Source organism: Cetorhinus maximus, unplaced genomic scaffold (genome assembly GCF_964194155.1).
Source record: "Cetorhinus maximus unplaced genomic scaffold, sCetMax3.hap1.1 HAP1_SCAFFOLD_320, whole genome shotgun sequence".
Classification (NCBI taxonomy): Eukaryota; Metazoa; Chordata; class Chondrichthyes; order Lamniformes; family Cetorhinidae; genus Cetorhinus; species Cetorhinus maximus.
Window position 1 is genome coordinate 232,447 of NW_027596270.1, and position 27,985 is coordinate 260,431.

The 27,985-nt window shown below is 44.4% G+C and overlaps 3 protein-coding genes across 3 annotated transcripts in view; 1 reads left to right on the forward strand and 2 right to left on the reverse strand.

Annotated features, from left to right (window-relative positions):
* Positions 1–27,985, reverse strand: part of LOC144673248 (uncharacterized) — a 68,969-nt gene that overhangs the window by 23,933 nt on the left and 17,051 nt on the right. The gene's annotated exons all lie outside the window — the stretch shown is intronic.
* On the forward strand, positions 476–27,827 carry LOC144673244 (uncharacterized). The gene is given in 5 exon segments (XM_078535171.1): positions 476–1,797; positions 13,461–13,523; positions 13,526–13,724; positions 26,468–27,417; positions 27,420–27,827. Coding segments are annotated over 5 exon segments (2,541 nt in total). The 5' UTR covers positions 476–695; the 3' UTR covers positions 27,647–27,827.
* Positions 4,914–6,097, reverse strand: LOC144673242 (uncharacterized). Its single transcript, XM_078535170.1, has one exon. It carries the CDS (start codon positions 6,026–6,028, stop codon positions 5,321–5,323), a length of 708 nt encoding a protein of 235 aa, XP_078391296.1. The 5' UTR covers positions 6,029–6,097; the 3' UTR covers positions 4,914–5,320.

The window sequence follows — 27,985 nt, forward strand, 5'->3', positions numbered from 1 at the left end:
TTATCGGTCTTTGAGTTTAAGCATTGAGTTCCAGGTCATTAACACTCAATGTGTGAAATTTCTTCCTCACATTCCTGCTGTAGATCTTACCCTAAATCTTAAATCTGTGTCTGTGATACTTTTATGATTAGCTAATACCTTATGTTTTTTTCATTCATTCACAGGATGTGGGCTTTGCTGGATGGGCCAGCATTTATTGCCCATCCCTAGCTTCCTTTGAGAAGGTGGTGGTAAGCTGGCCCTTCTAGGTGGTGGAGGTTCAGGGTTTTGAGTTTCTGTCAAAATTCTGGTTGAGTTGTAATCCCTCTTTCTCAAACGTTCCCTCTCCCACCCCAACCCTTCTCTCTCTTCCTGTCTTCTCCCATCTAGGCCTGTGCCTTGTGTAGGCCCAGACTGGGTGGCAGATTCCCTTCCCTGAAGGACATCAGTGAACCAGTTGAGTTTTTATGACAATCCAGCAGTTTTCATGGTCACTTTTCCCTGGTGCCGGCCCCACAAATTACCAGATTCATTCAGCTCAATTTCACAACCTGTTTTTGTGGATTCTCTCTCACTCCCTTTTCTCTGTTTTAAATCAATTTCACAGGGTATTAGAAGGGGAGGATTTGCAGTTGGGAAACTGAAACCAAACATCACATCAGGATCTGACAGAGTTGCCCAGTTTATCGTCACCCAGATATCATCGGAAGTTGAACATGGAAGGAAAAAGCACCGTTCACAGTGGGGAGAAACCGTACACGTGTTCTGTGTGTGGACGAGGCTTCAACCGATCATCTAATCTGTCGAAACATAAATGCAGTCACAACAGGGAGAAACCGTGGAAATGTGGGGACTGTGGGAAGGGATTTAATTACCCATCAGAGCTGGAAAATCATCAACGAATTCACACTGGGGAGAGGCCATTCACCTGCCCTGAGTGTAGGAAGGGATTTACTTGTTCGTCCAGCCTGCTGAAACATCGGCGAGTTCACACTGGGGAGAGGCCGTTCACCTGCTCCGAGTGTGGGAAGGGATTTGCTCGCTCATCCACCCTGCTGACACACCAGCGAGTTCACACTGACGAGAGACCTTTCAAATGTCCTGACTGCGGGAAGTGCTTTAAAAGTCCCCGGGAACTGACTGCCCATCAACGTGTTCACACTGACGAGAGGCCATTCAGGTGCTCTCACTGTGGGACTGGTTTCAAGACATTATTTAACCTCACTGTACACCAGCGAATTCACACTGGGGAGAGCCCATTCACCTGCTCCAAGTGTGGGAAGGGATTTGCTAACACATCCACCCTGCTGAATCACCAAAGTGTTCACACTGATGAGAGACCTTTCAAATGTCCAGACTGTGGGAAGTGCTTTAAAAGTTCCGGGGACCTGATGATCCATCAACGTGTTCACACCGATGAAAGACCGTTCAGGTGCTCTCACTGTGGGACTGGGTTCAGACAATCATCTCAACTCATTGTACACCAGCGAGTTCACAATGGGGAGAGACCATTCACCTGCTCAGAGTGTGGGATGGGATTCACTCGCTTATCCATCCTGTTGACACACCAGCGCACTCACACTGGCGAGAGTCCATTCACCTGCTCTGAGTGTGGGAGGGGATTCACAACCACATCCTCCCTGCTGAGACACCAGCGAGTTCACACTGGGGAGAGGCCATTCAGCTGCCCCGAGTGTGGGAGGGGATTCACAACCACATCCTCCCTGCTGAGACACCGGCGAGTTCACACTGGGGAGAGGCCATTCACCTGCCCCGAGTGTGGGAGGGGATTCATAACCTCATCCAAACTGCTGAAACATCAGCAAGTTCACAAGTGATTGGGTTTTTCTGTTAATCACATCCAGGACTGAACTGTGTCCATTTGGTCTGTTTCTGCTGATGTTAATAAACTCCAGTCCAATTAATATTCTGGATAAAGTCAAATAAATCAGCTTAAACTTGCACTGTGTTGAGTCTTTTTAATATCTCTAACACAAATTAGTTCCTTTTGAAGTGCTCTCCCTCTCCTCTGTCTCCTTCATCCACACCTCCAACAACAAGTGTGAGGAGCTCATGGATCTTTTTTGTCACTACGATTGAGACAATCCGATCAGCTGCTTTCCTCCTTCCACTGGCCCACTGGGCCAAACTCTTTCTAAAGCTCCCCCTTGCCCCTTGCCCTGAACCTGTGTTTTTCTCCAGTTTCGCCCCTCTCTCCCCTCTTGCCCTCTCAGAGGTCATCTTGTCAATGTCTGATGCCTTGGCACTATTCTCACGAAACTGCTGACCATCCATTTTCTCCATGTTAGCTGATATTGTTAATGGTTCTTTCTCTTATCTGTCCCTCTTGCCTTAAAATCCACCACCATCACCCTCCTGAGAAGAAACAAACCTTTATCCCACCATCTTTACAACCTACCACCCCATCTCCAAACTCCTTTTTCTCTACAAAGTCCTTGAACTTGGTGTCCCCCAAGGATCTATCTTTGGCCCCTCCTATTTCTCATCTACAAGCTGCCACTAGGCAACATCATCCAGAAGCACCGTGTTAGTTTTCACATGTACACTGACAATGCCCAGCTCTACCTCACCACCATCCCTCTCCATTCCTCCACTGTTACTAAATTATCAAACTGCTTATCCGACACCAAGTACTGAATGAGCAGGAATTTTCTCCAATCAAAATTTGGGAAGACCAAAACTATTGTCTTCAGTCACCACTTCGAATTGTCAAGGAACTATCAGATTTTTTTCAGATATTATTGTGGCATATTGTAAAGCAAGCTTATGGTTCAGTGTGTGTGGCTAATTTAATTAACTAAAGACAATTAGACTGCAAGGTTTAAATTATCAAAGGAGTGAGGTGTAAAAGAAGCATTTGAAATGGGGATGAGTGAGCTAGAATGAGGTCTCAGTGGATAAGGTGTGAAGGTAATTTACGTGTTTAGATAAATGAAGGAGTTGTTTGATTTTCAAAGGGATGGTGTAATGTTTACAACTGACAAGATAAGTCAGGCAAAGTGATTGCATTCGTTTTTCCCAGAAGTGCTGGCCATAATAACAACGTGAAAGATTTTTATATTCTGGGAAAAGTAACTTTGAAAGAGAAACAATGGGATTTACAAATCAAAAGGTATAAAATATATTTAAAGAAGGATGGAAGGTTGTGTGGGGTATGGCCATGTGAGAACTTGAAAGGTGCAACGTGTGAAACAGACTTTGGAGGGGGGAAGCCTCTAGCTACCCTCCAGAAGTTTGCTGTTCCAGTAACCAAGGTTGTGTTAAAAGCCGTTGGAATTTCAATGTTGAGTGGGTGCTAGTGGTAATAGTATTGAATGTCTTTATAAATTGGGAATCTATTTGGGCTGTTGCCTTAAAGGAAGTGTGTAGTTGGTAGTCTGGTTAAGTATGAATTTTGCGAAATGCTATAAGATTAAGTAACTGTGTAACTGTGATTTTGTGTGTGTGTGTTTAAGTTTTTTCTTATTTTTATTTTCTTAAGGTTTTATTAAAGTTAATAAACACTTTAAATTAATCTTTAAAATCTCTGAAGGTGGCCGTGGACTCATTACTTCTGACTTCAGTGCACAAGCCTCCTTGTAATAAATGCAAATAGAAAAATCATTGTGATAGTTTGGCCAAGTCTCCCTTGTGGATTTGATCAGCCTGGAAAATTCTGTTCCATAACGGCCGTGTGCATCCCTCTCCCTGGGAACTGTCTGAGGCTCAACCACACTGTTCACAATCCTGGTGTCAGATTTAACCCCAAGATAAGTTTCTGACCACATATCCACACCATCACTAACACCAGATATTTCAATCTCCATAATGTCGCCTGTCTCCACCCCACCCCAGCTCATATGAGACACTTGCCTTTATTAACCGAGACACAGAATATAAGAGCAGGGAGGTTATGCTGGAGTGTATACAATGTAAGTTAGGCCACAGCTGGAGTACTGTGTGCAATTCTGGTCACCAAACTATAGGAAGGATGTGATTGCACTGGAGAGGGTGCAGAGGGGATTCACCAGGATGTTGCCTGGGCTGGAGCGTTTCAGCTATGAAGAGAAACTGGATAGGCGAGGGTTGTTTTCCTTCGAGCAGAGAAGGCTGAGGGGGGACCTGATAGAGGTGTACAAAATAATGAGGGGCATAGATCGGGTAGATAGGAAGAAACATTTCCCCTTAGAGGTGGTGTCAATAACCATGGGGCATAGATTGAAAATAAAGGGCAGGGGATTTGAGGAACCAGCAAGATCCCACAACTAATCTGATAATGAGCAGATAATCTGTATTTGTGATGTTGATTTGAGTGTGGAAGGGGATGTGTAAAGAGCTGGTCATTGTATAGAGATGTGAACCAAGGAAATGGTACCTGTGTGTAATAGTGACACAGCCTTGTGTTCACACTCAGAACAATACACAGATATCCTTGTGGTTATGGTTTGAACAGGGCCAGATGACGAATGTGGTGAACAAGTTAAATATAAATATCTCCAGTGTAGCTGCAGCTTCTTAGATCAGAGCTGGGGGGAAGAGAGCTCCGAATCCACTGCATTATCTTCCCATGGAGAGGTTGTGCAGTCAGTAGTTTAGTGGGAATAGTGTCAATGGAGCAGGAGGTGTGTCTCATGGACAAGATGAGCTCTGAGAGGGCATGAGGGGAGGTGGGAGAGAAACTAGAATATGTGAGTTCAGATCTCGGTATAAGGGGAACGTTAGGGGAGGTTTGGCCCAGTAGGTTAGGGGAAGGGAGGGAAACAACAGAGGCAGCTGGTTGGATTGTCTCAATTTTAGTGACAAAGAAGACCATGAGCTGCTCCTCCATGAGCACTTGTTGGGGGTGAGGATGGAGGAGACAGAGGAGAGGGAGAGCAATTCAAAAGGAGCTAACGTGTTAGAGATATTAAAATGACTCAACATATTGTGTATTTAAAACAAAGCTGATTTATTTAACTTTTATCCAGAATATTAATCCCTATAACTGGGCTGGAGTTCATTTACATCCGCAGAAATAAACTAGGAACGTAGTTCAGTTCTAAGTGTGATTAACAGCAAAATTCAAGCACTATAAGTTTTTTTACTTATTCGTTCATGGGATGTGGGTGTCGCTGGTGTCACTGGCCAGGCCAGCATTTATTGCCTATCCCTAATTGCCCTTGAGAAGGTGCTGGTGAGCTGCCTTCTTGAATCACTGCAGTCCGTGTGGGATAGGTACACCCACAGTGCTGTTAGGAAAGGGGTTCCTGGATTTTCTTCTAGTGACAGTGAAGGAACGGCGATATAGTTCCAAGTCAGGATGGCGTGGGGCTTGGTGGGAAACATGAAGATGGTGGCGTTCTCATGCATCTTTGTGAACTCGCTGGTGTCTCAGCAGGGTGGATGAGTGAGCAAATCCCTTCTGACATACGGTGCAGGTGAATGGCCTCTCCCCAGTGTGAACTCGCTGGTGCTCCAGCTGGTTGGATAATGTAGTGAATCCCTTTCCACACAAGGAGCAGGTGAACGGCCTCTCACCAGTATGAATGCGCTGGTGTGTCAGCAGGTTGGCTAACTGAGTGAATCCCTTCCCACACTCGGAGCAGGTGAATGGCCTCTCTCCAGTGTGAACTCGCTGGTGTACAGTGAGGTCAGATAATTGCCTGAACCCAGTATGGCACCGAGAGCACCTGAATGGGCTCTCATCAGTGTGAATACGTTGATGGCGCATCAGTTCACCAGAACTTTTATAGCACTTCCCACAGTCTGGGCATTTAAAAGGTTTCTCGTCAGAGTGAACTCGCTGGTGAGCCAATAGGTTACATGACAGAGTGAATCCCTTCCCACACTCGGAACAGGTGAACGGCTTCTCCCCGGTGTGACTGCGCCGATGAGATTCCAGCTGAACTGGAAAATTGAATCCTTTCCCACAGTCCCCACATTTACACGGTTTCTCCTCAGTGTGACTGCGCTTGTGTCTCGACAGGTCAGATGATCGGTTGAAGCCTCGTCCACACACAGAACACGTGTATGGTTTCTCCCAACTGTGAATGGTGTTTTTTCCTTCCATGTTCAAAATCCGACAATATTCAGGTTACGATAAATTCTGCAACTCTGTTAGATCCTGAAGTGATTTTGGGTTTGAATTTCCTGACTGTAAATTCTTCCCCTCCAATACCCTGTGAAATTGACTTAAAACAGAGAAAAGGGAGTGAGCAAGAGAACCCACAAAGACAGATTGTGAAATTGAGCTGAATGAATCTGGTAATTTGTGGGGCCGGCACTAGGGAAAAGTGACCATGAAAACTGCTGGATTGTCATAAAAACCCAACTGGTTCACTAATGTCCTTCAGGGAAAGGGATCCACCATCTCATCTGGATCTGGACTCTGGCTTCTAAGGGAGAACAGGCAGACTTTGAGATGTGGGAGCATTAGGGGGCAAAGGAGAGGGATTTTATATATCCACAACTCAACCTAAACTTTGACAGAAACTTCCAAACCCTCAACTTCTACCATCTGGAAGAACCAGAGAAGCAGGTGTATATGAAAACCATCACTTCCAAGTTCCCCTCCAAGTTGAAACTGTCCTGACTTGTCTGACTCCTAGTACTGGATGAACAGAAATTTCCTCCAGTTAAATATCGTGAAGACCAAAGACATTGTCTTCAGTCCCCGCTCTAAACTATTCCATAGCCACTGACTTCATTCCTCTCCCTGGAAACTGTCCCAGGCTGGACAAGGCTGGGCACAATCTCAGTGTCATGTTTCCCCCCAGCTGATCGCCTGACCACAGAACACCGCCTATTTCCACCTCAGCAATCTCACCTGCTTTTCCCCTGAGTCAGCTAATCTGCTTCTGCAACTCTCATCCATTCCACTCCCTAAATTTGAATATTCTAATTCATCCCACATTCAACCTCTCTGTAAAGCTGAGATTATCCAAAACTCTGCTTCCCTTCACTACTCTACTCACTGAGCTACTTAGGCTTCAGGTTGAGCAGTGCTTCAAATCTTAAAACTTTCATCTGTTTCCAAATCTCTCCAAAGCTTTGCCCACACCTGTTTCTGTCATCTCCTCCAGCCCCACAGCCCTCTGAGATCTCTGTGCTCATCTAATTCCGGTCTCTTAAGCAACCCCATTTTCAGTTCCTTCAGTGTTTGTGGCTGGGCCAAAGGCAAAAACTCACAATATCCCTCATGAAATCTCTCTACCTCTGTAACTTACTTTCCTCATTAAGACACTCCTTCAAACCTACCTCTTTGACCAAACTTTTGACTTTCTTCCCTGATATCGCTGTGTGTCTCGGTGTCAGATGTTGCTTTGTAAAACTCCCATAAAACACCCTGGAATGTTTGATTACATCAAAGGTGCTATATAAATGAAAGTCAATGTTACAGACTTGGACACATATCACCATTATAAATGTAAGTCAATGTTACAGACTAGGACACATATCACTGTTATAAATGTAAGTCAATGTTACAGACTGGGACATACATCACCATTATAAATGTAAGTCAATGTTACAGACTGGGACACACATCACTGTTATAAATGTAAGTCAGTGTAACAGACTTGGACACATATCACCATTGTAAATGTAAGTCAGTGTTACAGACTAGGACACATATCACCGTTGTAAATGTAAGTCAATGTTACAGACTGGGACACACATCACCGTTATAAATGTAAGTCAATGTTACAGACTAGGACACACATCACCGTTATAAATGTAAGTCAGTGTTACAGACTTGGACACACATCACCGTTATAAATGTAAGTCAATGTTACCGACTTGGACACATATCACCGTTATAAATGTAAGTCAGTGTTACAGACTTGGACACACATCACCGTTATAAATGTAAGTCAGTGTTACAGACTGGGACACACATCACCGTTATAAATGTAAGGCAGTGTTACAGACTTGGACACACATCACCGTTATAAATGTAAGTCAATGTTACCGACTTGGACACACATCACCGTTATAAATGTAAGTCAGTGTTACAGACTGGGACACACATCACCGTTATAAATGTAAGTCAGTGTTACAGACTGGGACACACGTCACTGTTGCTTCATCACTGGATGAAGATCCTCTCAGTCTTTACCTAACAGTTTTGTGGAAGCCCCTTCACCACACGGGCTGCAGCGGTTCAAGAACAAAACCCACCATCAATTTCTCAACAGGTAACTGGGGATTGGCAATATGAGCTGCCTTGCTACTGACTCCTATAAACCCATCATAAATTAAAAGTATCTGCCTGTGTGAAATGGATTAACAGCTCCTACAGGAATCCTTCTTCCTCCCGCTCCCGGCCGCTCCCGTTCAGACTCCAGGAGCCGCGCTCACTCTCTCTGAGGCTGCGCTCAGCCTGGAGCCACACTGCGCATGCTCCGCTCAGACAGGCGGCTTCCGGGGGCGGAGCCGTCCTGCGCCTGCGCGTTACTGCCCTTCTGGTGGAGATAGGGCGTATTCATTCGCGCGGAGCATTCTGGGTCTCCTTATCCGCCATCATTCAAAAAGCGTCCGGAGGGTGAGAAGTCTGTTCCAGTACTTTTGATACAATCCGTTATTTACACCGAGAGGCTCAACACTGTTGATGTTTCTGCTAGTGACAGGTCCGAGTTAGCAGCCGCCATCTTTATAGGGATAATGTGCAGCCTGGCGCATGCGCAGCCGCCGTCTTTATAGCGACAGGGCGCAGGCGCAGGCGCGGCCATCCTCGGACCGGATGCAGGAAGAAAATATGTTGTGAATTTCGATCCTGGATTCACAGTGAAACTTCCCTGGAAACTCCTTTTACAGGAGTTAGAACAGGAGGATTCCCAAGCGGGAACCTCAAACCAAATATCATGTCATGATCTGACAGTTACCTGATTCATCAGGACCTGAATATCATCGCCCTCTGAATGTGGAAGGTGAAATGTCTGTGGGCAAAGATTTCAGATATTAGAGAGACTGGGAAACTTTTAATGATCTTTTCATCTTTTAATGATTACATCGATCTCATTGGGAATGTTGAAGAATTTGTTCTATGCAGGCAAATTACCTCGTGTGCTTATATAAACATACTTGGCAGCTAAAATGGGCAAACCATTGAGCTGTGTTATTAGTGAGAGTTACAGTCCCAGTTTTGGGTAAAGTTTGTTGTCCATGTTGTAATTCATTCAGTCCGCTGTGTCCGTAATGACCAACTAGTAGTCATCCAGCCAGATCCCAATTTCCAGTTCTTGGTCCGTAGCCTTGCAGGTTACATCACTTCAAGTGTACATCCAAATACCTAGAGCCGTAGAGCTATACAGCACAGAAACAGGCCCTTTGGCCTATCATGTCTGGCCCGGTCATCAAGCCCTATCTGCTCTAATCTAATTTTCCAACACTTGACCTGTAGCCCTGTATGCTATGACATTTCAAATGTTCATCTAAATACTTCTTAAATGTTTTGAGGGTTCCCACCCTTTCAGGCAGTGAGCTCCATATACCCCCCACCCTCTGGATGAAAAGATTTTTCCTCAAATCCCTCTAAAGCTCCTGCCCCTTACCTTAAATCTATGCCCCCTGGTTATTGACCCTCCACTAAGGGGAAAAGTTTCTTCCTATCTACCCTATCTATGGCCCACATAATTTTGTACACCCCAATCAGGTCCCTCCTCAGCCTTCTCTGTTCTAATAAAAATAACCCCAGCCTATCCAGTCTCTCTTCATAGCTGAAACATCCAGCCTAGGCAACATCCTGGTGAATTTCCTCTGCACCCTCTCCAGTGCAATCATATCCTTCCTACAGTGTGGCGACCAGAACTGCATACACTACTCCAGATGTGGCCTAACTAATGCTTCATACAGCTCCATCATAATGTCCCTGCTCTTGTATTCAATGCCTTGACTAATAAAGACAAATATCCAATATGCCTTCTTAACCACGTTATACACCTGTCCTGCTGCCTTCAAAGATCTATGGACATGCACACAAAGGTCCCTCTGATCCTTTCTACTTCCTAAAGTCCTATCATTCTCATGTACTCCCTTGCCTTGTTAGTCCTCCCAAAATGCATCACCTCACATTTTCAGGATTAAATTCCACTTGCCACTGTTCTGCCCATCTGACAGCCCATCTATATTGTCCTGTGGTCTAAAGCTTTCCTCCTTGCTATTTCCCACACCACAGATTTTCATTTCATCTGCGAACTTACTGATCATAGCTCCTAGATTCATGTCTAGATCATTAATGTACACTTTTTAAATGTTATGAGGGTTTCTGCATCTACCATCCTTTCAGGCAGCGGGTTACAGCTCCCCACCACCTTCTGGGTGAAAAAGAATTCCCTCATATCCCCTCTATACCTCCTACTTCTTTCCCTCATCATGGACCCCTCAACCAAAGGGAATAGTGCCTTCCTATCCAATCTATCTAAACCCCTCATAATTTTATACATTTCCTTTAAGTCTCCCCTCAGCCTCCTCTGCTCCAAAGAAAACCACCCCAGCCTATCCAATCTTACCTCAGAGCTAAAATTCTCCATTCCTGGCACATCTTCTTATATCCCCCCTGTACTCTCTCTGGTGCGATCACATCCTTCCTGTACAGTACACAGTACTCTAGCTCTGGCCTAACTAGTGTTTTATGCAGTTCAAGTAGAACCTTACTGCTCTTATATTCTATGCCTTGGCTAATAGGGGTAAATATCCTGTAGGCTTTCTTAATCACCACATCTACCTGTCCTGCTACCTTCAGGGATCCGTGGACATGAACTCCAAGATCTCTCTGTTCCTCTACAATTCTCAGTATCCTTCCATTTATCATGTAATCCTTTGCCTTGTTTTCCCTACAGCTTTCTTCCTCATTATAAAACACACAACCATTTTTGTATCATCAGCAAACTTCCTGTTCATGTCCATTAGATTGGAAAATAGCAAATATAACTCCTTTATTCAAAAAGGGAGGGAGACAGAAAGCAGGAGGCTATAGATCAGTTAGCCTAACATCTGTCATAGGGAAGATATTAGACGCTATTATTAACAATGTTATAGCAGGGCACTTAGAATAATTCAAGGCAATCAGGAAGAGTCAACATGGTTTTGTGGAAAGGAAATCATGTTTAACCAATTTATTGGAGTCCTTTGAAGGACTCACATGTGCTGCAGATAAAGGGGACGAATGTGGATGTACTGTACTTAGATTTCCAGATGGCATTTGGTAAAGTGCTACATTAAAGTTTATTACAGAAAATAAAAGATCTTGGTGTAGGGGGTAACATATTGGCATGGATAGAAGATTGGCTAGCTAACAAGAAGCAGAGAGTTGGCATAAATGGGTCTTTTTCTGGTTGGCAGAATGTAATGAGTGCTGTGCCATAGGGATCAGTGCTGGGGCCACGCCTATTTACAATTTATATAAATGACATGGATGAAGGAACCAAAGCAATGGTTTCTAAATTTGCTGACAACACAAAGATAGGTAGGAAAGTAAATTGTGAAGTGGACATAAGTAGGCTACAAAGTGAAATAGATAGGTTAAGTGAGTGGGAAAAGATCTGGAAAATGGAGTATAATGTGGGTAAATGTGAAATTGTTCATTTTGACAGGAAGAATAAAAAAGAAGTTTATTATCTAAATGGTGAGAGATTGCAGAACTCTGAGATTCAGAGGGATCTGGGTGTCCAAGTGCATGAACCAGAAAAGGCTGGTGTGCAGGTACAACAGGTAATTAGGAAAGCTAATAGAATGTTAGAATTTATTGTGAGGGGAATTGATTACAAAAGTAGTGAGGTTATGCTTCAGTTGTACAGGGCATTGGTGAGACCACATCTGTAGTATTGTGTACAGTACTGATCTCCTTATTTAAAGAAAGATGTAAAAGAAAGATGGAAGCAGTTCAGTGAAGGTTTACTAGACTAATACCAGGAATGTCTTATGAGGAAATGCTGGACAGGTTAGGCTTGTATCCACTGGAATTTAGAAGAGTAAGAGGTGACTTAATTGAAACGTTTATGATCCTGAGGTGTCTTGACAGGGTGAATGTGGAGAGGATGTTTCTTCTTGTTGGAGAATCTAGTCACCGTTTAAAAATAAGGGGTCGCTCATTTAAGACGGAGATGAGGAGAAATTTTTTCTCTCAGAGGGTTGTGAGTCTTTGGAGCTCTCTTCCTCAAAAGGCAGTGGAAGCACAGTCTTTGAATATTTTTAAGGCAGAGCTCGATAGGTCCTTGATTAACAAGGGTGTGAAAGGTTATCGGGGGTAGGCAGGAATATGGGGTTGAGGTTACAATCAGATCAGCCATGATCTTATTGAATGGCAGAGCAGGCTTGAGGGGCTGAGTGGCTTACTCCTGCTCCTAATTTGTATGTTCGTATTTAGGTCTGACTCAATTATATAAACCACGAATGAAGGAGCCAATACTGAGCCCTGTGAAACCCCACTGGAAACAGCCGTCCATTCACAAAATACCACCCATCGACCATCATAATCACTTCCTGCCATTGAGCCAATTTTGGATTCAACTTGTATTCAACTTGTAACTTTCTCTGGGATCCCATGAGTTTTTATTTTTCTGCCCAGTCTGCCATTTGGGACCTTGTAGATGTGGAGAGAATGTTTCCATTTGTCGGAGAATCCACAACTAGGAGCCAGAAATACAAGATAGTTACTGATAAATCCAAGAGGGAAATAAGGAGAAATATGTTTACTCAGAGTGGTTAGAAAGTGGAACTCACGACCACAGGAAGTGGTTATGGCAAAAAGCTAAGATAATTTCAAAAGGAAACTAGATGAGTACATGAGAGAAAAAGGAATAGAAAGATGAACTGAAAGACTGAGCTGAGTTAGATGGAATGGAAGGGGAAGCGTGTGGAATGTAAACACCAGCACACACTAGTTGGTCCAATGGCCTCTTTCTATTCTATATTTTCTCTTTTTACAGGCTTGGAGTGTCAAAGGGAAACTAAAACCAATTATCAAGATCTGTCAAAGCCACTCAATTCATCAGGACCTGAATATCATCGGCCCTTGAATGTAGAAGCAGAAATGTTTGTCTGTTCTGTCTGAGGAAAAAATTTCAAGCATCAGCGTGACTGGAAAAGACACCCACACACTCGAGTGAAAGTGTTCCAGTGTACTGACTGTGGAAAGAGCTTTGACCAGTTACACAGCCTGAAAAAGCATCATACCATTCACAGTGAGGAGAAATTGTACACGTGTACTGTTTGTGGACAAGGCTTTAATTGATCACCTAACCTGGAGAGACACAAGGATGACCGCACCATGGGGAAACCATGGAAATGTGGGGACTGTGGGAAGGGATTCAAATACTCATCCCGGCTGGAAACTCATCGACACACTCACACTGCGAGGAGACCGTTCCCCTGTTCCATGTGCCCAAAGGGATTCGCTCGGTCATCCGACCTTCTAAGGCACCAAATCACTCACACTGAGGAGAGGCCATTCACCTGCTCCATGTGTTGGAAGGGATTCATTAATTCATCCGACCTTCGGATACACCAGCGAGTTCACACGGGGGAGAGGCCGTTCACCTGCTCTGCCTGTGGGAAGGGATTCAGTCAGCCCACCTGCTGGCCCACCAGAGAGTTCACACTGGGGAGAGACCATTCTCCTGCTACGACTGTGGGAAAGCATTCATCCATTCATCCCATCTGCTGAGACACCAGCGAGTTCACACTGGGGAGAGGTTGTTTACCTGCTCTGAGTGTGGGAAAGGGTTCACCCAGTCATCCCACCTGGTGAGGCACCAGCGAGTACACAAGTGACTGCAGGGGTTGGATTCTGCTGTGATTGCAGCTGTTAATCACATCCAGGACTGGACCATGTTCATTCTGAGAGTTGGTGTTCCTTTCTGCCGATAATAATTGCACTGAAGTTTAATATTCTGGTTATATATCAAATAAATCAGCTGTGTTAAACTCATTGTTGTAGATTTTTGTTTTTCCCACCTGAGTGTTTAACATCACCTGGCTGGAGCTCAGAAAGAACAAACTGGGGGAGGATCATACGGCCGGAACAGAACTTCAACCTGGACACAGTCCAGGAGCACGATGACCATCCACACGTTGTTCCTGTTGGATAAAATCAAACACTGCATTTATTCTCCGTCTAGTTATCTGACTTTCCATTTTATACAGTTTACACTGATCTCCATGGTAACACACATATTGCGTTTCCTTCTCTCGTTACTGAATACTCAATCTAAGACTTGTTTCTCCCAATTTATGTAGAACGCCATATGGACCTTCCCAAGTAGCCCCCCCATTTAACAATATTTTTAACGTCACTTCATCTCCCATTGAACAGTTTATGTAACAGGTGGGGTGTTTCTCCCTGGAGGTGTTGAGATGGGCAGCACCATCTTCTCCATTGCCTGTAGCAGGGAGAATGCTGAGGTTTGTTGGAGGTTCTGGAGAAACTGGTCCTGAGTCTGTTGAGTAGCCATGGGGTGTGGGACCCGGTGGGAAGCACGATCTGGATTGGACAATGAGCTGTGACCGGGGAGTGAACAGGAGTGGAGTGAATGGTCATTAAGACACCAGGTGGGGCAGTGACCCAGTCATTGGGCTTGATCAGATCATCAGCTCCGTTCATGACAGCTTTTTCAGTGTCGTTTCTCCAGAGTGATTAAACATCTTGACCATCCCACTAGAGTCTGGGCGGTAGGGGATGCAGAAATGTTGTTCCACACCCACAAGATGACACAGCTGCTGTATTGCCTCTGCTGTGAAATGAGAACCATTATCACTCTCTATCTTTTTCAGAAAGCTCCATCTGGTAAAGATCTGTTCCCACAAAGTTTTAGCTGTAGGTGACTGCATCATTTATACAGACAGGGAAAGCTTCAATCCACCATGTAAACATACCTATAACTACCAGGATATACCGGTCCCCTCCTTTTACTGTGTGTAATAGGCCTGTATAATCAAACTGCAATATTTTCCACGGAGCATCATTCAGATGGGATATGTCCATTGGGACCTTTCACTTCACAGGTCTAGATTAATTTGGACACAGATGAGACACAGGTTCAGGTGGTGATGGATGTCCTGGTGCATTGAGAACTCAAGGAAAGAGAAACGTGCCCCAATTTGATCCATAAACAAAATTAATTATTTTCTAAGACATTAAGGTGTGACACAATTCAAATTAGAGCCATTCTTGTGATAGGAATGTTGAGGCCATGATCAGATCACCAATCATCTTATTGAATGGCCGAGCTGGCTCGAGTGGCCTAACCCTAATTCATATGTTCGTATCATGTATAATGGGGGAGACCTTACTTGCTGTGAGTGATGAGGGAAAGTCTTTCCTATGGTGCCTAGCCTCTTTGGCCATAATCACAATGATTGTATTTTGGGTGGATCGCAAGGAATCCCCTCTGGAGCAGCTTTCCTAGTGAGTCAGTCTGTCTGGTTATTACCATCACCCTCTTCACTAACCCCTGCCGCTAATGCACCTTCACCCTACAAATAGCAACTTGTCCTGGTCACTTACCAGCAATATCTCAAATCATTCGGAGTTTGAAATGGTGGGTGAGAGTTTTCCTTTTTGCTGTGGAGAGGCTGTGTTTTTGTTGCCGGAGAAGTAGGTTTACACTAAGGGAGTTACAAATAAAGGAGCTTTCAGAATAGTTGGTGATTCTCTCAGTAAGAGCTTGAAGGGCTGTGATCATAATAACCTCAGCTTTCTGGGCTAAATATTGTGGTGGGTGTTTAATAGGATACTATGGCAGTCATGGGGAAGTAAAGACACAGCAGGAGTCTGATACGGTCCTTGTATTTTTTTCTTCATTCATGGGATGTGGGCTTCGCTGGCTGGGTCAGCGTTTTTGCCAATCCCTAGTTGCCCTTGAGAAGGTGGTGGTGAGCTGCCTTCTTGAACCGCTGCAGTCCATGTGGTGTAGGTACACTCACAGTGCTGTTAGGAAGTGAGTTCCAGGATTTTGACGCAGCGACAGTGAAGGAATGGTGATATATTTCCAAGTCAGTGACGTGGAGGGGAATTTCTAGGGGGAGGTGTTCCCATCTATCTGTTGCCCTTGTCCTTCTAGATGGTAGTTGTCGTGCGTTTGGAAGGTGCTGTCTAAGGAGCTTTGGTGAATTACTGCAGTGCATCTTGTAGATGGTACACACTGCTGCTACTGTGAGTCGATGGTGGAGGGAGTGAATGTTTGTGGATGGGATGCCAATCAAGCAGGCTGCTTTGTCCTGGATGGTGTAAAGCTTCTTGAGTGTTGTGGGACCTGCACATCCAGGCAAGTGGGGAATATTCCATCACACTCCTGATTTGTGCCTTGTAGATGCTGGACAGGTTTTGGGGAGTCAGGAAGTGAGTTGTTCATCACAGAGTTCCTAGCTGCTGACCTGCTCTTGTAGCCACAGTAGTTATATGGCTAGTCCAGTTCAGTTACTGGCCAATGGTAACCCACAGTATGTTGATAGCGGGAGATTCAGTGATGGTAATGCCATTGAACATCCAGGAGCGATGGTTGGGTTCATCCTTGTTGGAGATGGTCATTGCCTGGCACTTTTATGGTGCGAATGTTATTTGCCACTTGTCAGCCCAAGCCTAGATATTGTCCAGGTCTTGCTGCATTTGGACATGTATTGCTTGAGTATCTGAAGAGTTGCAAATGGTGCTGAACATTGTGCAATCATCAGCAAATATCCTCAATTCTGACCTTATGATGGAAGGAAGGTCATTGATGAAGCAGCTGAAAATAGTTGGGCCGAGGACAGTACCCTTAGGAATTCCCACAGTGAAGTCCTGGAACTGAGTTGATTGACCTCCAACCACCAAAACCATCTTCCTTTGTGCTAGGTATGACTCCAACCATAAGACCATAAGACGTAGGAGAAAAAGTAGGCCGTTCGGCCCATCGAGTCTGCTCCGCCATTCAATGAGATCATGGCTGATCTGACAATCCTCAATTCCACTTTCCTGCCTTTTCCCCATTACCCTTGTTCCCTTACTGCTAAAAATGTGTCTACCACAGCCTTGAATATACTTAGTTATCCAGCCTCTACAGCTCTCTGCGGTAAAGAATTCCATAGATTCATTACCCTCTTATAGAAGATAATTCCTCCTCATCTTTGTCTTAAATAGGTGACCACTTGCTCTGAGATTATGCCCTCTGGTCCTAGCCTCCCCCACAAGGGGAAACAACCTCTCAGTATCTACCCTGTCAAGCCCCCTAAAAATCTTATACGTTCCAATAAGTTCACCTCTCATTCTTCTAAACCCCAATGAATACAGGCCCACCTACTCAACCTCTCCTCATGAGAAAATCGCTCCATACCCGGGATCAACCTTGTGAACCTTCTCTGGACTGCCTCCAATGCCAGTATATATTTCCTGAGATAAGGGGACCAAACTGTTCACAGTATTCTAGGTATGGTCTAACTCGTGCCTTGTATAATTTTAGCAAGCCTTCCCTATTCTTACTCTTCATTCCTTTTGAAATAAAGGCCAACATTCAATTTGCCTTCCCTATTACCTGCTGAACTGATATGTTAGCTTTGTGGGACTCATGCATGAGCACTCCCAAATCCCTGTGTGTGGTAGCTTTCTGCAGTCTTTCTCCATCTAAATAATATTCAGCTCCTCTAATCTTTCTGCCAAAATGCATAATCTCACACTTTCCCACATTATATTCCACGTACCAAGTTTTTTCCCCACTCACTTAACCTGTCTATATCCCTCTGTGGACCCTTTGTATCATCCTCACCATTTGCTTTCCCACCTATTTTTCTGTCATTTGCAAAGTTGGCGATAGTACATTCACTTCCCACATCTAAGTCATTAATATATATTGTAAAAAATTGTGACCCCAGCACTGAAAGGAAGTGGCTGCAGAGATAGTGGAGGCATTGGTCGAAATATTCCAGCACTCACTGGATTCTGGGAGGGTCCCAGCGGATTGGAAAACGTCTAACCTGATGCCCCTGTTCAAGAAGGGAGGGACTATAGGCTATAGGCCAGTCAGCCTAACATCTGTAGCTGGGAAAAAGGTAGATTCCATTATTAAGGAAGAAATAGCAGGACATTTAGAAAAGCTGAACGCAATCAAACAGAGTCAACATGGTTTTGTGACAGGGAACTCATGTTTGACAAATTTGCTAGAGTTCTTTGACGATATAATAAGCATAGTTGATAAAGGGTAACTTTAGTGTATTTAGATTTCCAGAAGGCATTCGACAAGGTGTCACATAAAAGATTATTGCTCATGATGGGAGCTCACGATATTTGGGGGTATTGATTGAGGATTGGTTAACACACAAAAGACAGGGAGTCATGATTAATGGGTCTTTTTTCAGGTTGGAAAGACGTAACTAGTGGAGTGCCACAAGGATCAGTCCGAGGACCTCAATTATTTATGATCTATATTAATGACTTGGTGGAGAGGGCAGAGTGTAATGTGTCCAAACTTGCTGAAGATACAAAAATAGGTGGGAGGGCACATTATGATGAGGACATGAGGAATCTTCAAGCGGATATAGATAGGCTGAGTGAGTAGGCAAAAGCTTGGCAGTTAGAGTTTAATGTAGGAAAGTGTGAGGTTATGCACTTTGGTAGCGAGAGTCAAAAGGCAAACTATTATTTAAATGGAGACACTCCAAAAAAGTGCAGCACAGAAGGATTTGGGTGTTCTTGTGCATGAAACACAAAAAGTTAGCATGCAGGTGCAGCAAGCGATTAGGGAGGCAAATTGAATTTTGGCCTGTATTGCTAGGGTGTTGGAGTTTAAGAATAGGGAAGTCTTGTTTCAACTGTACAGGGTGTTGGTGAGGCTGCACCTGGAGTACTGTGTACAGTTTTGGTCCCTGTATTTAAGAAAGGATATACTGGCATTGGAGGCAGTTCAGAAAGATTCACTCGGCTGATGCCTGACATGAAGGGGTTAACTTATCAAGAACGGCCAAACAGGTTAGACCTTTATTCATTAGAGTTTAGAAGAATGAGGGGTGATCTGATTGAAACATAAAAAATTCTGAGGGGGCTTGACAGGGTAGATGTTGAGAAGATGTTTCCACTAGAGAGGGAATCTTGAACTAGGGGACACAGTTACAGAATAAGGGGTCTTTAAAACCGAGATGTGTAGGAATTTCTTCTCTCAGAGGGTAGTGAATGTCTGGAATTCTGTACCCCAGAAAGTTGTAGAGGGTAGATCACTGAAAGTATTTAAAGATTTTTGAAATACTGGGGAGTTGAGGGCTATGTGGAGCTGGCGTGAAAGAGGAGTTGGGGCCTGGAGCAGATCAGCTATGATCTTATTGAATGGCCTATTCCTGCTCGTATTTCTTATGTTCTTAGGATCCATGTGTCACTCTACTAGTTGCAGGTCGCCATCCTGAAAATGCAGCCCTTATCCCAGCTCTCTGTCTTCTATTAGTTAGCCAATCCTCTATCTTTGCTAAAATACTACCCCCAACACCATGGCCTCTTATCTTAATAAGTGGCCTTATGTGTGGTGCCTTATCAAACATCTTTTGGAAATCCAAATATATTACATCCATTGGTTCCCCTTTATCTATCGTGCTTGTTACCTCCTCAAAGAATTGTAATAAATTCGTCAGGCATGATTTCCCCTTCATGAAGCCTTTCTGACTCTGCTTGATTATATTATGCATTTTTAAATGCTCTACTATTACATCCTTTATAATATACTTTAACATTATCCCAGTGAGGGAGGTTAAGCTAACTGGCCTTTTTTTTTGTCTCCTCCCTTTGTGAATACAGTGGAGAGTTTTCCCCCGATTCCCATTGACTCCAATGTTACTAGAGCTCCTTGATGCCACACTCGGTCAAATGCGGCCTTGATGTCAAGGGCAGTCACTCTCACCTCATACTGCAACATCACAGGCAACTGGTAGTTGTGAGGCTGCAATCTTTTAATGCCTTTGCTTTGTACTTCAATAATTCATCTACTCCATCCCACTCGGGATACTCCCTTAACTTGGGCTTTATTCATAATGTCACTGTGATATGTGGGGTGTGCAGAATTATTGTAGTAAACTCTACCAGGTACTCTATGGGCTTAACTAACCAGTGAACGCTTGATATTGGCTCAGTACACTGGGCCAGTGACCTTTCCACGGAGGTGAATGTGCCTGAGAAGCACCCAACTGAAAAATCTTTTCCATTCAGCTCCTGCATCACTGCAGCGGATATATATTGTTCTGACAGTGCCAGCAGAGCTGTGGAATTAATTGGATAGATCTTCCGAAGAGCCAGCACAAGCATGATGGGCGAAGTGATTTTCATCTGTTCTTTTGGAACAGTGTATATTCCTCATCCCGTGATCGAGAGAGGAACCAGTGACTATGGGATTGAACGTAGCTAGAATCAGCACCTTCAGGGCAGGAGAGAGGCATGGGAACAAGTGGCAAAAGCTTTAAAATCTCAGTGTATTCCTACAAGAGAGAAGCGGTTTAAGTCACTTTGAGCAATTCGAGTATGGAAGAGCATTTATTCACGAGGATTCATGTGTGTCTTTTTATTAATTGATCTCAATTATTTTCTTTCCCTTCTGGGGGGTTCAATGGTGCTGCTGTTACCCAACATTCCGTTCGGATGTGAATGTGATCTATTAACACTCCAAGAGCCCAGTACGCAGGCGCAGTACTGGACTGTATCTGGAGCATGCGCAGTGTCACTTTGATCAGAGTCCTGCAAGTGCGGGAGAGGATTTTTTCAGCGGGTGAGATTTGATGAGGCGGAGGGAGGAATGGAGCCGGGAGTCGGTGTTGGGAGGGAGTGGCGGCTTCACAAACACCTGAAGTAGGCCGCAAATCCAGAATAAGCCTCTGCAGGTCCCGCGTTTTCAGCTCTGGAACTTTTTCACGGAAATAGGCCCAATTTAATGGTCGCCATCTTGGTTCAGTGGCCGTCTTGGTGACGGTACAGAGCATGGGCGGGGCTTCATGGCACCGGTGACCAGGAGAGAAAATCATTGGCTCATTGATTTTATTCTCGCGCTGCACACAGGAGATGGTGACTGTCCCGGGTTAATTACCGCCATCGTTTGAAGGGCAATGTGCTGCTGGGCGCACGCGCTGCCATCCTAACAACATCAGAATAAGAACATCAGAACTAGGAGCAGGAGTTGGCCTGTCGGCCCATTGAGCATGATACACCATTCAATGAGATCATGGCTGATCTGATTGTGGTCTTAACTGCACTGCCCGCCCCTCATTTTGATGCTTAAATGAAAAATTTGTCTAACTCGGTCTCAATTAGTCTTTTGGTAGTAAAGAACTTGAGTGTTGCTGAAAAAAGAGACATGTGGAAGCTTTTCGTCTTGTACTCATCGGGGCACTTCGCAAGAATACCAATGTAAGGAAAAACAACTATATATACTGTATGTAAAGAGAATGCTGATTGGTTGGCAAGTGGACTCTGATTGGTAGAGGCGTTGCTATGCAAAATGCACTAGTGATGGTGACTGACAGTTAACTGCAAAGCATTGTTTGAAATTTGAACCAGTTTGACCCTGATTGGTCAAGGCATTGTCCTGAGGAATGAGTCAGCAAATGGCTGTCACTTATTTTGTTTAGCTGAAACAGGCGCAATGTGTGTATATGTTTTTTCTTTCTGCAAAGAACAGAGCCCTATAATATATGTAGCTTCCAGTACATGCAAATGCACCACACTGCAAGCCCAACTAAGAATCTTAAATTGGTTATCAATGTAATTTTTAGCACACTGACGATTATTTAGCAAATGTTGTCCAATCACGGAATCACATCTAATATTGGACACTGTTTTGAGCTTTGCAAACACAGGCTGGTTGGGTATGGTCTGTTTGCAATGCTTGGCAGTTAACTGTCAGTCACTATCACTGGTGCATTCTCCATGGCAATGCCTCTACCAATCAAAGCCTACTTGCCAACCAATCAGCACTCGCTTTGCATGCAGTATATATAGTTGTTTTCCCCTTATATTGGTATTCTTGCCAGCTGTCCTGTTCAGTGCAAGATGAAAAACTTCAACATGTCCCTTTTTTTTTAGCAATACTCAACTTTGCATCTATTCAATAACCAGACCTCCACTCCTTGCTGGGGAAGAGAGTTCCACAAACTAATGGATGCCTGAGAGAAGAAATTTCTCCTCACTTCAGTCTTCCGCATCTCAGTCAAAATTATTGAAAACCTTTATTTTTAAATTGTGCCTCTTTGTTCCATATTCTCCCATGAGGGGAAAAAGCCCTCTCAGGATCCACCCTGTTAAGTGCCCTCAGAATCTTACAGGTTTCAATAAAATCACCTCTCATTCTTCGAAACTCCAATGAATACAGACCCACCTTGCTCAACCTTTCCTCATGAGGCAAAGCCTCTCATTCCAGGAATCAGCCTAGTGAACCTTCTCTGAACTGCTTCCAATGCAAATATGTCCTTGCTTAAGTTATCTTGGACCAGGCAGCAGGAGGAGAGAATATTGTGAATTTCTATCCTGGACTGACAGTGATGGATTCTGGAACCCCTTTTACAGGGGTTAGGATGGGAGGATTTACACACAGCAAACTCAAATCAAGAGAAATGTTTGTCTCTTCTGAATTTGTACCTGCATCTGACACTTATGACTTTTGTAATCTCCTTTTACAGAGAGCTAGAAGATTTGAAGTCTGTGAGATTTTTCTCTGACTCCAATGCTTCTGATATCTTTCCAGCTGCAGGCTCCAGCAGAAGATTTTAAATTTGAAAACAGTGAAATTGTTTCAGGGGTGAGTATTATTGAACATTCATCGACAATTTAGAGCTTTTACTGCTGCGCTCTGGTCCCATGTCTCTGAGGCTGGTGTGGCTCCTTTACTGTGGATCTGAATCCATGTCCATCCATTGCTCTGCTTCACCCCTACCCTTCACAATCACCTCTCTACCGTTGTATGGCTCCATCTGCCTCTAATGATGGGTGTATTTTAACCATGTTTAGTATTTTACTGTTATTTTCACCAACTGTGTCTAAATGAGGCTTCCACTGCTGCCCATCCCCCCAGCTATTCACTGTTGATTTACCAGCTTTATCTTCCCATGGCCAGGAATTATTTTTCCTGCACTAGAGATCATTTCTCTCCCACTTCTGAGCTTATATTGACTGTCAAATTCTGCTTCATTTGTATTCCCCATAATTCATTCTGTACACCCTGAAATGTTAACTCTTTCTCTTTCCACAGTTACTGCCTGACCTGCTGAGTATTTCTAGCACTTGCTCTTTTTATTTCAGATTTCCAGCAGCTGCAGTATTTTGGTTTGGTTTTATTGCAGGCATTTCTCACAGAACCGAGTCTGGGAACAGAGATGAACCAATTAAGAACGGATTTGTATTTGGGTGGGTGTTGATTGGAGAGGTTGGTCCCTGGCCTCCAGTGTTAGTCTTTTTCATGCAGCCATAGAATGATTACAATACAGGAGGCCATTTATCCTGTCATTCCTGTGCTGGGTCTGTGCAACTGCAGATCAGCTAGTCCCACTCCCTGCCCTTTCCTCATAGCCCAGCTTTTTCTCTTCAGGTACTTATCCAATTTTATTTTCAAAGCCTTTGCTGTATCAGTTTGAGTTGGAGTGGAGATGGAGGAGAAGCTGCTGGGTTTAACCACAAGGACCTAGCAATTTCCAACGTGAAATTGTCAAAGGGAGGTAGGTTCTGGGGAAGATGAGGTTGTTGAGCAGACACTGGCCATGAAATGTAAAAGATCATTGTTTTAGGAACAAATATTTCTGTAGATGCTTTTAATCTATTCTATAAATGCATACTTATAAAATTTATTCTGGGGATTTGGGCGTCACTAACAAGACCAGCAGCAGATATTTCCCAACCCCAGTTACCTGTGGAGAAGATGATGTTTGACCTTCTTGAAGCACTGCAGTCCGTGTGGTGAAGGTGCTCCCACAATGATGTTAGATAAGGAGTTACAGGTTATTCACCAGTGATGAAGAAGAAACAATGATATATGTCCAAATCAATAACAACAATATTGCAACTTTAATGTAACAAAATGTTCCAAGGCATTTCCCAGAAATATTACAAAGCAACATTTGACACTGAGCCACATAAGGAGATATTAGGGCAGGTGACCAGAAGCTTTGTCAAAGAGGCAGGCTTTAAGGACTATCTTAAAGGGAGAAATTGAGGTGGAGAGGCAGAGAGGTTTAGGGAGGAAATTCCAGAGCTTACGGCCTAGGCAACTGAAGGCACGGCCACCAAACAGTTAAAATAGGAATGCTCAGGAGGTTGGAATTAGATAAGCACAGATATCTCAGAGGGTCATGAGACTGATGGAGATTACAGAGACAGGGAGGGGCCATGGAGGAATTTGAAAATAAGGATGAGAAATTAAAAATTTAGATTCTTCTTAACCAAGAACCTTTGTCGGTCAGCGGGCACAGGAGTGATGGGCGAGGAAGACTTGGTGTGAGTAAACACAAGGGCAGCAGAGTTTTGGATAGCCTCAAGATTACAGAGAGGTTGAATGTGGGAGGCTGGCACGGAGTGCCTTAGGATAGTTAAGTCTAGAGGTAACAAAGGAATGGATGAGAGTTTCAGCAACAGGTGAGCTGAGACTAGGGCAGAGTTGGGCGATGTTACTAAGGTGGAAACAGGCCGTCTGGGTGATGACGAGGATGTGTGGTTGTAAGCTTGTTTCATTATTCATTCATGGAATGTGGGGTTGCTGGCTAGGCCAGCATTTATTGCCCATCCCTGATTGCCCTTGTTCAGAGGGCAATTAAGAGCCAGTCACATTGCTGTGGGTCTGGAGTCACACGTAGGCCAGACCAGGTAAGGACAGCAGATTTCCTTCCCTAAAGGACATTAGTGAAGCAGATGGGGTTTTTTTTGTAGTAAAAACCCATCTGGTTCACTAATGTCCTCTAGGGATGGAAATCTGCATTCCTTGTACTGGTCTGGCCTACATGTGACTCCAGACCCACAGCAATATGGTTGACTCTTAACTTAGGGATGGGCAATAAATGCTGGTCTAGCTAGCGATGCTAACATCCCATGAACAAATAATTTTAAAAAAGAGCTCATCTTGGGGTGAAATATTACACTAAAGTTTTGAACAGTCTGGTTCAGCCTCAGACAGTTGCCAGTGAGAGAGATGAAGTCAGTTGTTAGGGAATGGAGTTTGTAGTAGGGACTGAAGACAACACTTTCAGTCTTCCCAGTATTTATATGAAAGAATTTTCTGTTCATTCAGTACTGGATGTCAGACCAGTCAGGAGAGTGTGTGGCTTCAAGGGGAACTTGGAGAGTTGGTGTTCACACACACCGGCTACCCTGGTCCTTCTAGGTGCTGGAGGCTAGTGGTTCAGGAGATTTGTCAAAGTTATGGTCGAGTAGTAGGTATATAAAATCCCTCTTCAACTGCTGCCTCTCCTACTTCTCTCTCTCTCTCTCTCCTTCCATAGAGACCAGAGTCTTGCATAGGCCCAGTCTGGGTGGAAGGTTCCATTAATAAGAACTAGGAGCAGGAGTAGGTTATTCAGCCCCTCGAGCCTGCCCCGCCATTCAATACGATCATGGCTGACCTCATTTCGGCCTCAACTCCAATTTCCCGCCCACTCCCCATAACCATTCAACCCGTTACTAATTAAAAATCTGTCTATCTCCTCCTTAAATTTATTCAGCGCCCCGGCATCCACTGCACTCTGAGGTAGTGAATTCCACAGATTCACGACTTTGAGAAAAGTAATTCCTCCTCATCTCTGATTTAAATCTACCACCCCTTAGCTTAAAACTATGGCCTCTTGTTCTAGAATGCCCCAGAAGAGGAAACATCCGCTCCACGTCTACTTTGTCTAGCCCCTTTAGCATCTTATATACCTCAATTAGATCTCCACTCATCCTTCTAAACTCTAGCGAGTATAGGCCTAAACTGCTCAATCTCTCCTCATAAGACAAGCCCCGCATCTGTGGAATCAATCTAGTGAACCTCCTCTGAACTGCCTCCAATGCAACTACATCCTTCCTCAAGTAAGGGGACCAAAACTGTGTACAGTGCTCCAGGTGCGGTCTCACCAATGCCTTGTACAGTTTCAGCAATACTTCCCTATTTTTATACTCTATTCCTTTAGCAATAAATGCCAAAATTCCATTTGCCTTCCTTATTACCTGCTGTACCTGCATACTAGCTTTCAGCGATTCATGCACGAGGACACCCAGACCCCTCTGCACTGAAGCATTCTGAAGTTTCTCTCCATTTAAATAATAATAATAAATAATAATAATTCCCTGAAGGACAATAGTGAACCAGTTGTGTTTTTACGACAATCCAGCAGTTTTCATGGTCACTTTTCCCTGGTGCCGGCCCCACAAATTACCAGATTCATTCAGCTCCATTTCACAACCTGCCTTTGTGTTTTTGCGGGTTCTCTCTCACTCCCTTTTTTCTGTTTTACATCGATTTCACAGGATATTAGAAGGGGAGGATTTGCAGCCCAATTTATCATAATGTGAATGTCACCGGATTTTGAACATGGAAGGAGAAAGCACTGTTCACAGTGGAGAGAAACCATACACTTGTTCTGTGTGTGGTCGAGGCTTCAGCCAATTATCTGACCTATCAGAACATAAATGCAGTCACAACAGGGAGAAGCCGTGGAAATGTGGGGACTGTGGAAAAGGATTTAATTATCCGTCTGACCTGAAAACTCATCGGCGCTGTCACACTGGGGAGAGGCCATTCACCTGCTCCGAGTGTGGGAAGGGATTCACTCAGTCCTCCCACCTATTGATACATCAACGTGTTCACACTGATGAGAGGCCATTCAGGTGCTCTCACTGTGGGATGCGTTTCAGGCGATCATCTGACCTCACTGTACACCAACGAGTTCACACTGGAGAGAGGCCGTTCATCTGCTCCAAGTGCGGGAAGGGATTCACTCGATCATCCAACTTGCTGATACACCAGCAAATTCACACTGGGGAGAGACCATTCACCTGCTCCGAGTGTGGGAAGGGATTCAATCATTCATCTGACCTGCTGCAACACCAGCGCGTTCACACTGGAGAGAGGCCATTCACCTGCTCTGAGTGTGGGAAGGGGTTCACTTGTTCATCAGACCTGCTGACACACCAGCGAGTTCACACTGGGGAGAGACCATTCATTTGCTCCAAGTGTGGGACAGGATTTGCTCGCTCAGCCACATTACTGAGGCACCAGCGAGTTCACACTGACGAGAGACCTTTTAAATGCCCAGTCTGTGGGAAGTGTTATAAAAGCTCCAAGGAACTGTTGTCTCATCAACGTGTTCACACGGATGAAAGACCATTCAGGTGCTCTCTCTGCGGGACTGGATTCAATCAATCATCTGACCTCACTGTACACCAGCGAATTCACACTGGGGAGAGGCCATTCACCTGCACGGAGTGTGGGAAGGGATTCACTCAGTCATCCAATCTGCTCAGACACCAGCGAGTTCACACTGTGGAGCGACCGTTTAAATGCTCAGACGTGGGAAGTGTTATAAAGGTTCCCAGGAACTGATGTTCCATCAACGTGTTCACGCTGACGAGAGACCATTCAGGTGCTGTCAATGTGGGACTGGATTTAAGCGATCATCTCAACTCACTGTACACCAGCGAATTCACACTGGGGAGAGACCGTTCAGCTGCACAGACTGTGGGAAGGGATTCACTCAGTCTTCCGCTCTTCTGAGACACCAGCGAGTTCACAAGTAATTACCGTGATTGGATTTTACAGCTGGTCACATCCAGGACTGGGCCATGTTCTTTGGGGTCTGTTTTTGCTGATGTTCACAGAATCACAGAATTTTAACAGCACAAAAGGAGGCCATCCGGCCTATCGTGTCTGCACCAGCTCTGCAAATGAGCATCATGGCCTAGTGCCATTGCCCTGCCTTTTCCCTGTACCCTTACACATTGTTTTGATCCAAATAACCATCTAATGCCTTCTTGAATGCCTCACTTGAACCTGGCTCCACCGCACTTCCAGACAGAGCATTCCAGACCCGAACCACTCGTTGTGTGAAAAAGATTTTTCTCCTGTCCCACTTGCTT